General features: G+C 39.7%; 1 protein-coding gene across 2 annotated transcripts in view; it reads left to right on the forward strand.

Moving 5' to 3' along the window:
- Positions 1 to 1,754: 1,754 nt before the first annotated feature.
- nmu (neuromedin U) overlaps positions 1,755 to 15,258 on the forward strand; it is a 35,257-nt gene continuing 21,753 nt past the window's right edge. For both annotated transcript variants that reach the window (XM_060830725.1, XM_060830734.1), the window contains exons 1-4: positions 1,755 to 1,908; positions 3,669 to 3,727; positions 5,547 to 5,594; positions 5,680 to 5,739. In XM_060830725.1, the coding sequence (XP_060686708.1) occupies positions 1,782 to 1,908; positions 3,669 to 3,727; positions 5,547 to 5,594; positions 5,680 to 5,739 (294 nt within the window). In that variant the 5' untranslated portion in view covers positions 1,755 to 1,781. The remainder of the gene's footprint in view (positions 1,909 to 3,668; positions 3,728 to 5,546; positions 5,595 to 5,679; positions 5,740 to 15,258) is intronic.

The following is a 15,258-nucleotide window of genomic DNA, read 5'->3' on the forward strand; positions in this document are numbered from 1 at the left end:
GATCTATGTACCTGGGCACCGAGATCTTTCTTCTCATCTACATTACCAAGAATCTTACTATTAGCCCAGTACTCTGTATTCCTGTTGTTCCTTCCAAAGTGAATCACCTTACACTTTTCCGCATTAAACTCCATTTGCCACCTCTCAGCCCAGTTCTACAGTTTATCTATGTCTCTCTGTAAACAATAACATGCTTCATCAATTTCCACAACCTTAGTGTCATCTGCAAATTTACTAACCCGTCCTCCTATGCCCTTATCCAGGTCATTTATAAAAATGACAAACAACAGTGGACCCAAATCAGATCGTTGCAGTACCCCACTAGTAACTGAACTCCAGGATGAATATTTCACATCAAGCACCACCGTCTATCTTTTTTCAGATAGCCAATTTCTAATTCAAACCGCTAAATCACACTTAATCCTGTGCTCTGTATCTTATGCAACAGCCAACTGTGGAGAAACTTATCAAATGCCTTACTGAAATCCATATACACCACATCAACCATGTTATCCTCATCCACCTGTTTGGTCACCTTTTCAAAGAACTCTGAGGTTTGTGAGGCACGACCTACCCTTCACAAAACCATGTTGGACTATCTCGAATCAACTTATTCCTTTCTAGATGATTATAAATCCTATCTCTTATAACTCTTTCCAACACTTTACCCCCAACCGAAGTAAGGCTCACAAGTCTAGAATTTCCAGCGGCTTTCTGTGGCTCCCCACATAACATCCCTTCTTTGTCTTTGAGTGGGCCTACTCTTTCCCTTGCTACCTTCTTTCTTCTTATATATGTATAAAAGGCCTTGGGGTTCTCCTTGAACCTGTTTGCTAAAGACATTTCATGGCCCCTTTTAACCTTCTAATTCTGTGTTTAAATGCCTTCCCAGTTTCTCTATATTCCTCAAATGCTTCATAAGTTTGTAGATGCCTAGACCTATTGAATGTTTCATTTTTCCTTTCGACTAAGCTTAAAATTTTCCTTGTCATCCATGGCTCCTATTCTTCAGTTTTGCGTGGACATGCATGCCCTGTATTTGAATCAACTGGTTATTAAAAGCCTCCCAGGCATGCCAGACGTGAATTTGCCCCCAAATAACTGTTCCCAATCCACATTCCCCAGTTCCTGTCTAATTTGGATTTAATTGACCGCTGCCCAATTTCGAACCCTCACCCGAGGGCCACTTTTGGCCTATCTACTCGACATCGCATGGAATGTGAAGGTCTCCAAACAACTGAAGGTAAAAGCACAGGAACGCTGGCTGTGCAGAGTTGAGTTAAAAATCACACAACACCGGGTTATAGTCCAACAGGTTTAATTGGAAGCACAGAATTGAGCAGAGTAACTGCCCTGGGAAATAGCAAGCCAACCCAACTTTAATAGCTGAGCGGAATTTGGACAACAAGAAGATGGATGGCTCCGATTTGAACTCTGCGTTAGTGGGTGGCTTTTGAAAGAGACAAAGCCTCGCCCACGTACAGGGCTGCCTCAAATATTCCCCCCGAGCGAAGGGTTGAAGGAGAGGACTGCTGCTTTTGAGTAGAAACAAAAGATTTCCCCCAGAAAGAAAAGGGGCGCTGGTTAGACCGGAACTTCTTCAAAGTCAGATTTGAGAGTGAATGCCAGCACATAGTGTGTTTGTCTCACCATGTCCTCAGGACACATGACGTTCGGACATGTCGATACTGACGTGGGGGCTGTTTTTTAAGAGTGGAGATGCACAAGCAGTGAAAGTCCACCAGGATCTGAGTTGTCGAGCTGAGATCGCGTGGACCAGCATGCTGGGCTTCAATCTGTGTCAGTGCCGAGGAGAGGAAAGACCGCCGCGGAAGATCAGTATGAGGCACCCTCCCTGCATACTCGCACTGTCCCTGTTCCTGCTCTCCTGCTCCTGTGTCTCGCAAGGTACCAGTGTTACTTTCAACCTCTCCGCCTCCTCTTCCCCTTTGTTCTTTTCTAATTATATTTCTGCCAGCATTGTCTTACTTGGTTCCATTCAAAGCGTTTTTTTTTAATTCCTTTAAACTTCAGTCTTTCTATTCTTTTTAAATCGTTTCTAGTTTTATTCCGTTACAAAAAAAACACCGTCTATTACCGTTGATTTCACTGTTAAGTTTTAGAGACAGCCTTTGATTTGTTTATGCGAATAAACAACGCGTACCTCGGCAGAAGTAGTGGCATTGTTTAACAAGGTGCAATATTGTACAATTTCAATGATTAGTACTTAGTTATAACATAAAAGTAGCATGCAAAAAACACACTATTAAACTAACTTATTTGATGTAGCCTTGAAGGAGAGGAAAACAAATCACTGGATTCCAGGAAAGGAAGGTGTGAAATTTCATTGTTACATGCTTCAGGCGAGAACTACATTTCGTATATTCGTTCTAAATAAAATCTGGTTTATAGTTCAAATTCATAAAATGTAAAACTATTTTCGTAAGTCATATTTTTGTGATAACATATTTTTTATAAATCTGTATTTGAGTTGTAAACCTAACACTGGATTTCAAGTTGAAGCAATTGTAAATTCAATCTGTAACCTAAACTAACATTTGAGTTTGGCTACTCTGTTTTGCCACTTTACAGACAGATAGAGTACAATGTGGCAACAGGATTCTTCAGGTCAGAGAACTGAAAGTGCAACATTTACTATCTTAATGATAGTAACTATAGACAATATACTGGATCAATAGCCAGAGGCAAATATACAATAATAGTTATAATACTCAAACCAGCCTTTCAGTATGGTGTACATTCCTTTGTAGTCAGTTTTTTTTAATGCAAACATATTATAATAGTTCTACTCATGGAAGTAAAAGATTCTCACCTTGAGAATATTATATGTTGTATCCTCAATTCACAATGTTTACTGAGGACGTTTTTCACATAACTTACAAGAAGGCAAACCCTTATGGTTAAACAGAAAAAAACCTGATAGTTCTAGTTTGTCTAGCTCACCTATTTCTTGAAATTAATAATCAAAATAAGCATGCTAAAAGCCAAATTCATAATCTGTTTTATTATAAGTCATTTATTCAAGGTTTATAGTCTAATGGTAACAATTTTCGGTAACAACATGTTGCTTATTAATTTGATAGATTTCTCCAAAGAATGAATTGCATGAATGCCTGTATGAGATTACACTAAATCTTTGTTTCTCCACCTCTCTGCTATTCTTCAAAGTGGAATTATAATTTACTTCTTTATCTAAACTTCTTAACAAGTGTCAAGGGTCCCAATGATTCCTGCTTTGATTCAGTGTCATTTTTTGTCTGATTATATATTTTCAAAGTATTTTCTAATATTTTACCAAACTAGAGGCACTATAACAAGATGTTATTATTTTTGAAATCAATACTGGGTTAGTAGCAAGAAGCAAAAAATGTTTTGGGATAATTTTAACTTTCTCTGACAATATAAAACTGGTGATGGCAAACCAGTACCCTTATTACATCCCATCTTTTATTTACATTATTGTCATTCGCAATTGGCTGTTTTATCCTATCACACGGAAGCTAAAATTACTTCATTATTCTTAAAAATAATAATAAAAACTGAGTTAAAAGCAAGTATTCAATTTGGTTGTATCAGCTATTGTATGACATTTGTAGTTTCTGGTATATAGTTGGTGTACACAATCTTATGTCTAACTTATTTTGCAGATGTTCTTGCATCACCCCAACGGTTTCCAGCAGAACAAGAGCTACGTCTGCGGAGTGAGGTAATTGTAGACAAACTGAAATTGAATGAATCAATGAACCAAACCCAGTTTTATTAATGAAAATGAGGAAGCAAGGGGTTAAAAAATATGTTTTGTGTGGCACACTGCAAGAAGTGAAAACTGTTGATATGGAAGATGTGATTATCTGGGAATTATGTCCTACTAGATTTGTCAGATTGAAGAACCACATCTATAATGCATTTGTTCACAGTTCTTGGACAATAAACAATGTAGTCCTCCTGTAACTATCACAGATATGTCAACTTCATCAAGCACTTCATGAGTTTTAGCAGCTATTTTACAAAAAATGTAAATGCTTTAAAAAGTAATCATTTTTTTGCATTTTAATCAATGTGATTAAGGCACATCTTAAGTATTGAATATTCTGAGAGATCAAGAGAAATACAACAATCAATGTAAATGTAAAAGTTGTACTTTATACATATCCTCCCATTTTGTATTTATCAACATTATATTTACTTAAAATCATAGAGATGTACAGCACAAAAACAGACCCTTGGTTCCAACTCGTCCATGACGAACTGATATCCCAACCTAATCTAGTCCCACCTGCCAACACCTGGCCAATATCCCTACAAACCCTTCCTATTCATATACCCATCTAAATGCCTTTTAAATGTTGTAAATGTACCAGCCTCCACCACTTCTTCTGGCAGCTCATTCCATACATGCACCACCTTCTGTGTGGAAAAGTTGCTCCTTAGGTCCCTTTTATATCTTTCCCCTCTCACCCTAAACCTATGCCCTCTAATTCTGAACTCCCCTACCCCAGGGAAAAGACTTTGTCTATTTATCCTACACATTCCCCTCATGATTTTATAAACCTCTATAAGGTCACCCCTCAGGCTCCAACACTCCAGGGAAAACAGCCCCAACCTATTTAGTCCCTCTCTATAGCTCAAATCCTCCAATCCTAGTAACATCCTTGTAAATCTTTTCTGAATCCCTTCAGGTATCACAACATCCGTTCAATAGGAAGGAGACTAGCATTGCACATGCGACGATTAAAAAATCCCACTGACCATCTGCAAATTGAATGAGTAAATACAATCAGTGTACAAATAAAATTCCACATATATTCATTAAAAACATAACAATCACAAGGTAAGTTCATTTCCACCTTCAAGTTAAATAAAATCTATCAAGGTTAGTTTTTTTTCGCATTTTAACATTCTTTGTTTCTCCGTGGACTTTGTTTATTTTCATAGAGTCGTAGAGATTTACAGGACAGATACTGGCCCAACTTGTCAATACAGATCACGTTTCTTAAACTGAACTAATCCTATTTGCCTGCAATGTAGCCCATGTCCCTCTAAGCCTTTCGTTCCCATATACCTGTCCAAATATTTTTTAACAGTTGTAATTGTATCTGTTTCTATCACTTCCTCTGGCAGTTTGTTGCGTATGTGTATTACCCTATTTGTGAAAAAGTTACCCCTCAGGTCCCCTTAAAATCTTTCTCATCTCACCTTAAACCTGTGCCCTTTAGTTTTGGACTCCCCACCCCTGAGAAAAAGACCTTGACTATTCACCTTTTTTGATGCTCCTCAAATTTTGTAAACCTTTATAAGTTCACCCGTAATATGCTATGTTAAGATCTTTTTTGTTATATTGTGTGCAGTATATTTATAACCTAATGTTGCATAGATCCAAGTAGCTTCATCCTGTTTCTCTTTTAGAAATTCACTGCCTATTTCTTGTTGTAGTGCTTTTGGAATGTTGCTGAGCTGAATTAAGCAAAGTTCTAGTAGAGGCATGCCTTATTTGCCAATGCTAATATCTCAACTATCTCTTTTAGATAGATGACCTGTGTTCTTCCTTTCTTTCTGCAGTTCCTCAGTCACAGGTGAGAACCAATGTGTCAGTCCAATCGTACTTATAGAAGAGTTAATGAAACTGTTTCTGAGAAACTTTCCCTTTGTTTTTTTCAGCCATCCAGTACACTCAAAGAACTGTGTTACATGGCCTTGACAATTCTGGAGCGGCCTCAGGTAGTTATTTCTTTATATCAACGTGGCAGGAATTTTGTGAAGTAAAATGTAAGGAATTTGAACTTATTGTATATTTACCATTTACCCAATTGATGTGTTTAATTTTAGAAACAAGCAACAAAGAGGTCACTTAAATGGACAATTAGGAAAAACGATTTCTGTGTCAAAAAGGCCCTACCAAATATCTGCAGATCCAGACTACTGCTGTATCCAGTTCTAGAATGTTGTGCCATTGAGAAGATTGTAAAATCATAAGAAATAGGAACAGGAGTAATTCACTTGGCCCCTCGAGCTTGCTCTGCCATTAGGTCCATGGTTGTTATGAAATTCCTCACATCCACTTTCCAGGCCTTTCTCTGTAACCCTTGATTTCCCTACTGAGCATGAATCTATCTGAGCTGTAAATATATACAAAGATTTTGACCCTACAGCTCTCTGTTGCAAAAGACTCAAAGACTGCCAACACTCAGAGAAGAAATTCCTCCTCATGTCAGTTTTAAATTGGCACCTCTTTATTCTGAGACTATGCCCTCTAGACCTACACTGTTGCAAGAAAAGAAATATCCTCTCAGCATTTAACCTGCCAAGACCCTTAAGGATCCTATATGTTTTAATGAGGTCACTGCCCATTCTTCTAAACTCCAATGAGTAGAATCACAACCTATTTAGCCCTTGCTTATAAGACAATTCCCCATACTGCATATCATCCTATGAGCCTTCTCTGAATGCCTCCAATGTAAAGAATCACTCCCTAAATGAGAGGATCAAAACTGCTCACAATATTCCAGTTGTGGTCTCACCATCACCTTTAGACAGTTGCAGTAAGACTTCCCAACTCTTACACTCCAACTCCCTTGAAATAAGGGCTAACATTCCATGAACCTTCCTGGTTACCTGCTGCATCTGGGTGCTAGCTTTCTGTGTTTCATGCACAAGTACCCCCAAGTCTCTTTGTGGTGCAGCTTTCTGCAATTTCCTCCAATGAAATAATACTCTATTCTTGTGTTCTCCCTTGCAAATTTAATTTATTTGAAATCACTAGCTTTTGAAGCGTTGCTTCTTCATCAGGTGATTAAGTGGCATTTTGAAAGCTATTGATTCCAAATAAACCTGTTGGACTATAACCTGGTGTTGTGTGATTTTTAACTTTGTCCACCCCAGTCCAACACCAGCACCTCCAAAACTGTGTAAATTGTTTGTAAACTGTCTGGATCCCTCTGATAACCTGCCTTTCCACCTATTTTTGTGTAATTTACAAATTTGACTACAGTACATTTGCTTCCTTCCTCCAGGTCATTAATATATATTGTAAATAGCTGCAATTCCAGCACTGATCCCTCTGGAACCCCACTGATTACATTTTGCAAACTGTAAAAGAACCCATTATCCCCATTCGCTGTTTCCTGCCCACTAACTAATTCTCTATCTATACAATATACTACGTATGATTTAGCCTTTTGTGAGGTACCTTGTTGAATGCCCTCTGGACGATCAAATACAACACATCTACAAGTCACCCTCTATTCATTTTGGTTGAGAATTACTCAAAAAATTCTAATAAATTCGTCAGACACAATTTCCCTTTCATGAAGCCATGCTGACTCTGCTTGATTAGATTATGATTTTCTGAATATTCTGCTTTTACTTCCTTAATAATTGATTCCAATACTTTTCCAACAGAAAATTGGTTAGCTAATTGGTCAATTGTCACCCTCCCTTCTGAATATGAGTATCACATCAGTAGTTTTCCAATCCTTTGTATTTCTCCAGTCTCCTGTGAGTTTTGAAACAATAAAGTCAATGAATTTACTATTTTAGGACCCTAGGAGGAAACCATCAGGGCCAGGGGACTCACCTGCCTTTAGCCTCATTAGTTTGCCTAATACTACTTGTTTAGTGATTGTGATGGTACTTAATTCCTCCCCTATATTCTTTAATATTAGTAGGATTTTGAAGGATCTTTCATCATAAAGTTTTTATATTCCTTGCTAGTGTGCCCTTGTATTTTATTTTCTCTATCTTTATTATCTTCTTTGACTTCCTTTGCTAAATTCTGAATTTATCCCAGTCTTTCCTTTCACCCTTTCAGGAATATACTTTCTCTGGATTCTTGTTATCTCATTTCTGAAGGCTTCCCATTTTCCAGCCTTCCCTTTACCTGTGAACATCTGCCCCCAATTAGCTTTTGAAAGTTCTTGCCTAATACCATCAAAATTGGCTTAAATCCAATTTAGAACTTCAACTTTTAGATCTGGTCTATCATTTTCCATCACTATTTTAAATCAAATAGAATTATGGTCACCGGCCCCAAAGCGCTCCCCCACCGACACCTCAGTCACCTGCCCTGCCTTATTTCCCAAGAGTAGGTCAAGTTTTGCACCATCTCTAGTACATACAGCCATACATATTCCACCTCACTTAACCTGATTTAACATCCAACAGACGCTTAGCTGGTTGGCAAATGAGTCCTTGGCATCTTAAGGACAGATAGTCCACCTCCAGGAGCTGCAGCTGCAGTAGACTGAGACTGAAGATCACTGCGGGAGCTCTGGACAAATAGTAGGTGAGAAAGAATTGCTGGGACCAGCTAGAGCAGCTCTGACGGAATGTGGGACAAGAAATCTTCACATGTGCAGACCTTGCCACTGGCCACAGTTTTATTTATTGAGCACAAGCCGCAGGGTTGCTTTACTGGAGGCCTGCCACATTCAGAAATTCAGAAGAGGTAGAATAAACCCTGAAGTGGACCTTTTGGGGCAAAAGGCACGCCAGAAATAATTGGTCATGAGTGGAAGTGTGATGGGGTCTCCACTCTTACCTTCCTGCCAAACTATATGATTCCCCCTTCCAGATGTCCTTCAGAGGAACATTACGTTATGTCATTGTGTCAATGCTAGTGGAGAAATAGCCATCCAGACTCAACCTATCTTCCTGCTTCTGCTATGAAGGGCTGGGGATTTCAGCATTTCAGGGAGACAATCATGTATCATAGAATCCCTGCAGTGTGGAAGCAGCCCATTCAGCCCATTGAGTCCACACTGAGCATCCCACCCAGCCCCTCACCATCCCTGGATCTATGGGCAATCCACCTAGCCTGGCTAATCCACCTCACCTACACATCTTTGCTCTGTGGGAGGAAACTGGATCAACTGGAGCAAACTCTACACAGACAATCACTCAGTTTCCTGGCACTGAGGCAGTAGTGTTAACCACTGGACCATCATGCTGTATGTTTTAAGTGTAAAACATATGTTTTAAGCGTAATGAGAGTTTCTACTTTTAACACCCTCTCAGGCATTGAGTTCCAGATCCACGATCTTATGACGATGATCACTGCTTAAGTGCCAATTTTATGGTGATAAATTAGACCTCCACCATATGTAGTAAATTTTAAATTTTAAGTAAGTTCCTCTTTAAAACACAACTCCAACATTTTTGGTCAAAAGTCACACATCACCAGGTTATAGTCTAAGAGGTTTATTTGAAATCACAAGCTTTTGTGATGAAATAAAATTATGCATTAACATGTATACATTTTTAAAATTTTAATTTGCTTTTTTTTTGCTTATATAGTGCTTTAAGATGGAATATGTTTTAGTTGAAAATACCAAAATAATAGATAAGTATTTTGGAACTTTGCTCAGTGTTACTTGATGACAAGGGAGTGCTGGTATTTATACAGAATTTTGCTTAAGCAATCCACCTGTTTCAGTTGTGGTCTATCATAGATTTGGTCATGCAGTGCTATAGAGTCATATAGCATGGAAATAGGCCCTTTAGCCCAACTCATCCATGCCAACCAGGTTTTCTAAACTGAACTTGTTTCATTTGCCTACATATAGTCCATTTCCCTCTAAACCTTTCCGATCCATGCATCTGTCCAAATGTCTGTTGGAACAGTACCTGCCTCTATCACTTCCTCTGGTAGCTCATGCCGTACATACACCATGTGAAACATTTGCTCCTCAAATCCCTTTCAAATCTTTTCCCTCTCACTTTAAACCTATGCCCTCTTGTTTCAGACTCCCTGCCCTTGAAAAGACCTTGGCTATTTATCCTATCCATGCCACTTATTATTTTATAAACCCATCTAAGGTCACCCCTCAGGGAAAAATGTCCCAGCCTATTCAGCCTCTCCATTTAATTCAAGCCTTCCAGTCTCAGTAACATCCTTGCAAATCTTTTCTGTATCTTTTCCAGTTTAATAACATCCTTCCTATAGCAGCATGAACAGAATTGTATGCAGTATTCCAAAAGTAGCCTTACCAATGTCTTGTACAGCTGTAAAACATAGATTCATGCAACACACAAAAGATCCTTTGGCCCATCGAGCCTGCACAAATATAGCTACCACTAAAGGTACGCTCATCCCAATTGTCCCATGTTCTTACATGTTGCTACATTTGAAGTGCTCATCCAAATATTTTTTAAAGCTTATTAAGGTTTCCAGCCTATACTACATTCGCAGGCAGAACATTCCAGATTCCCATTGTCTGCTGAGTTGAATTTCCTGCACCTTACTCTAAAACTGTGGTCTCTTGTGATTGACCCATCATTTAAAGGGAACAGTTGCTTTCTATTTACCCTGTCCATACCTGTCATAATCTTACACAGTTCAATCATGTCTCTCTTCAGTTTTCTCTGCTTTAAAGAAAACAATCCAAGCCTATCTGGTCTCTCATTATAGCTCCAGTTCTCCAGGCAATATCCTGGTGAACCTTCTTTGTACCCCCTTGTGCTTTCACATGGAGTGAGGCAATCAGAAATGCACACAATACTCCAGTTGTGGCCTGACCAAGGCTCTGTACAACTCCAACATTACCTCCTTGCTTGTACACTCAATGCCACAACTGATGAAACCAAGTATCCCATCTGTTGCCTTACCTATCTCATTCATGTGCTCTGCTGACTTCAGGGATCTGCAAATAATTACTGAAAGATCTCTCCGTTCCTCTAAGCTACTCAGCATGCTGGTATTCATTAAATAATCCCTCATCTTGTTTCTTCTTCCAAAGTGCATCACCTCATACTTATCATGGTTAAATACTATCTGCCACTGGTCTGCCCATTTGACAAACCTATCTATATCTTCCTGTAAGGTACTTCTTCACTATTAACCACTCTACCAATCTTGGTGTTGTCTGCAAATTTGCTTAACATTTCCCCCACATTTTCATTTGTATCGTTTGTTAAAAAAACAAACAATAAAGATCCCAGTACAGATCCTCGTGGCACTCTGCTGATCGCTCAAACAGCCTTCTACTACTAGCCTTTGTGTCTTATTACTGAGTCAGTTTCTGATCCATCTCGCCAAGTTTCCCTCAATTCCATGTGCTTTAACCTTCTCAATCAGTCTCCCATGTGGAACCTTATCAAAAGCATTGGTAAAATCCATATAAACTACACCAACAAAACTTCCCTCATCCGCACACTTGATCATGTTTTCGAAATACTCTAACAAATTTGTTAGGCATGACCTCCATCTTACAATCCCTACTTAACTCTGACCTTTCCAAGTGGGTATTAATTCACTGCTTCAGAATTTTCCCCAATAATTTCTCGACCAGAAATGTGAGACTTACCAATCTGTAACTTTCTGGTTCATTTCTATCATCCTTCCTGAAAAGTGAAAGAGCTGAAAATGTGTTGCTGGAAAAGCACAGCAGGTCAGGCAGCATCCAAGGAGCAGGAGAGTCGATGTTTCAGGCATGAGCCCTTCTGCAGGAATGGAAAGTGAAACCACATTACCCTTCCTCAAGTCATCTGGCACTTCCCCAGTGTCCAGATAGAAATTAACATAGTGTCCCAACTCCTGTATTCAATGCTCTGATTGATGAAGTTAAAAATCACACAACATCAAGTTACAGTCCAACAGGTTTATTTGGAAGTACAAGCTTGCGGAGCGCTGTTCCTTCGTCAGGTAGCTAACATGGTAGGGTCATAGGACACAGAATTTATAGCAAAAGTCTCCACATCCTGATTGACGAAGGCAAGCATGTCAACTACCTTTTTCACCACCCTGTTTACTTGTGACCCCACTTGTAAGGAACTAAGTATCTGCACTCCTAGGTCTCTCTTACCAAAAAAAAGAAAATGCTGGAAAATCTCAGCAAGTCTGGCAGCATCTGTAAGGAGAGAAAAGAGCTGACATTTCGAGTATAACTGACACTTTGTCAAAGCTCGGAAGAGAAAAGACTGATGTTTCGAGTCTAACTGACCCTTTGTCAAAGCTGAGGAGCTTTGCAGATGCTGCCAGACTTGCTGAGATTTTCCAGCATTTTCTCTTTTTTGGTTTCAGATTCCAGCATCCGCAGTAATTTGCTTTTACCCCTAGGTCTCTCTGTTTGACAACACTCCCGGGGCCCTACCATTAATTGTGTAAGTCCTGTCCTGGTTTGGCTCATCAAAATGCAGGTGACGCAATTACAAGCTATGGCAATTTTTTGTTTCCATGCTTATCAAAACTGACTAAATAATGATGAATTGGACTACTCAAAAACAGAACAAGACCAGTGCGGGGCATTAGAACATAGAACATAGAACAGTACAGCACAGAACAGGCCTTTCAGCCCAAGATGTTGTGTCGACCATTGATTCCCACGTAAGGTAAACCTAATGTACGAACCCTCAAATTTCTGTGGCTTTATGCATGTCCAGCAGTCTCTTAAACATCCCCAATGACCTCGCTTCCACAACTGCTGCTGGCAACGCATTCCATGCTTCCACAACCCTCTGCATAAAGAACCTGCCTCTGACATCCCCTCCATACTTTCCGCCAAACGTGTTAACAATTACTACCCTGGGAAAAAGTCTCTGGTTATCAACTCTGTCTATGCCTCTCATTATCTTGTACACCTCAATTAGATCCCCTCTCTTCCTTCTAAATTCCAGTGAAAAAAGTCTGAGCTCAGTCAACCTCTTTTTGTAAGATAAGCCCTCCATTCCAGGCAGCATCCTGGTAAACCTCCTCTGAACCCTCTCCAAAGCATCCACATCTTTCCTATAATCGGGCGACCAGAACTGGACACAGTATTCCAAATGTGGTCGAACCAAAGTTTTATAGAGCTGCAACAAGGCTCTTAAACTCAATCCCCCGTTAATGAAAGCCAAAACACCATATGCTTTCTTAACAACCCTGTCCACTTGGGTGGCAATTCTAAGGGATCTACGTACCTGCACACCATGATCCTGCTGTTCCTCCACAATGCCAAGAATCCTGTCTTTAATCCTGTACTTAACTTTAAAATTTGACCTTCCAAAATGCATCACTTCGCATTTATCCAGGTTGAACTCCATCTGCCACCTCTCAGCCCATCTCTGCATCCTGTCAATGTCACGCTGCAGTCTACAACAGTCCTCTTTACTGTCAACGATACCTCCAAACTTTGTGTCATCTGCAAACTTGCTAACCCATCCTTCAATCTCCTCATCCAAGTCAGTAATAAAAATTACAAAGATTAGAGGCCCAAGATCAGAGCCCTGTGGAACACCACTCACCACTGACTTCCAGGCAGAATACTTTCCTTCCACTACCACTTGCTGTCTTCTGTTGACCAGCCAATTCTGTATCCAGACAGCTAAATCTCCCTGTATCCCATTCCTCCTGACCTTCTGAACGAGCCTACCATGGGGAACCTTATCAAATGCCTTGCTGAAGTCCATATACACCACGTCCACCGCTCGACCCCCATCAACTTGTCTAGTAACATCCTCAAAGAACTGTTTTTAAATTTTACATCTTCCATTAATAAATTAGTAATGAGAATCTTGTCCAACTTATATATCATTCTGGCTGAATTAATATGCGCCAAGAGTCGTGTTCTTGGATACTATTGAGTATTTCATTTCTGATGCTATGATTTTCTGATGTCATAGTGTTTGTGCATTGTTCAATGTATCCACTATGTGGCTTCGTTCTGTAAATATCTATGAATCTATGAATATATTTGGATTTCTGAAAGGTGTTAGTTAAGGTACTTTACATAAGGCTACTTCATAAGATAAGAGCCCATGGTTTTGGTGGTGATGTATTAACATGTATAGTGGTTCAGTTTAACCCGTAGGCGACACAGAGTAGATAGATAGGGCATTTTCAAGATGACAACTTGTAAATAATGAGTAACACAGGGATCAGTGCTGGGGCCAGAATTATTTACAATTATATTAATGATTTGGATCAGAGAAGTGAATGTAATACCTCAAGTTGGTCATCATACAAAAATAGGTGGGAAGGCAAGAGGTGGGGACAACACAAAGACTTTACAGAGGGAAATAGATAAGTTAAGTAAATGGGCAAAACTCAGCAGATGGAATGTAATGTGGGAAAATGTGACCTAATGCACTTTGGAAGGAGCTGAAATAATTTAAATGGAGAAAGATTGCAGAAATCTGCAGCACAGAGGGTTGGGAATCCTCAAGCATAAATCTCAAAAGGCTAGCATCCAAGTTCAGTAGGTAATAGGGAAAGCAAATGAATTTAAGATGCAGAGAAACAAGCTGAGCTTGAGTGACTTCAGAGTCAGTGTGACTGCAACACTAAGATGTTGGCTTTCCACTATATGTGATGGAGTAGAAACTGAGACATTGGCTATCTGATGTTGCATCATGCATTTGTTCACATGAAGTAGGTCATCACTTTCATAAAAAAAGAATGGAGCTAAAGCTCTGTGCAATGCCCTTTGCCAGGTTCATCCTGATACATCCATGCTTTTTGGTAGCAGAATTTCTGACAGCCCTGTCAAGACACCACACGTTTTTATGTGCAATTCCATCAGGCTTTTCATACAATCTGTCCCATTGAAATCCTCATCTGTGTGTTCAGCAGAAGATCTCTTGTGCAGTGTCACCTTCCATTGATCTGCCATCTCCATTGCCCTTTCCCTCTAACCGAGCTGCAGGCTACTTGTGTCTCATGATTAAGCTAATACTCATTTCAGCTCTATGCTATCCTCTGAAGTATGAACAATGTCTGAGGTGATGGATACATGTATAAGATTGAGTGGGGTGTTTCATCACTATTAGTCTCTTTTTCCTCTTTCACTTCTCTCCTGTACCACTTTCTGATCAGCTGGCAGGTTTTGGATACCTGGAGACAGAACAGAGAAGATTTACAAAAAATGTTGCTATGGCTTAAAAATTGCAGCAGCCAGGAAAGGATGATTTGGCTAGGTCAGTTGACCTTAGAAATGAAGATGTTGAAGGTTAACATTCTGACATCTTTCAGCCCATTCTTTGCCCATAGCTTCAGTCAGTGTGGCTACAATGATCTTGAGAATTGTCTCTTCCATTACGATGAAGGTATGCAACTGTTCCCATTTCCCTCCGGTTAGCTACCCCTGCCTTCATACTGCAGTGGAAAGAAGTGTGCATCAGTGAGTACACTGCAATGGGCTTGGGTCATGTCTCTTTCATGATTAGGTATGATAGGAGATAAGAGGTATAGGTGAACTGAAGCTATGCATATTAGGTATGAGTTATGATTGACAGCGATTGTGACATGGTAGTTCAGTGGTTAGCTGC

This window comes from Hemiscyllium ocellatum, chromosome 1, assembly GCF_020745735.1.
Source record: "Hemiscyllium ocellatum isolate sHemOce1 chromosome 1, sHemOce1.pat.X.cur, whole genome shotgun sequence".
NCBI lineage: Eukaryota > Metazoa > Chordata > Chondrichthyes > Orectolobiformes > Hemiscylliidae > Hemiscyllium > Hemiscyllium ocellatum.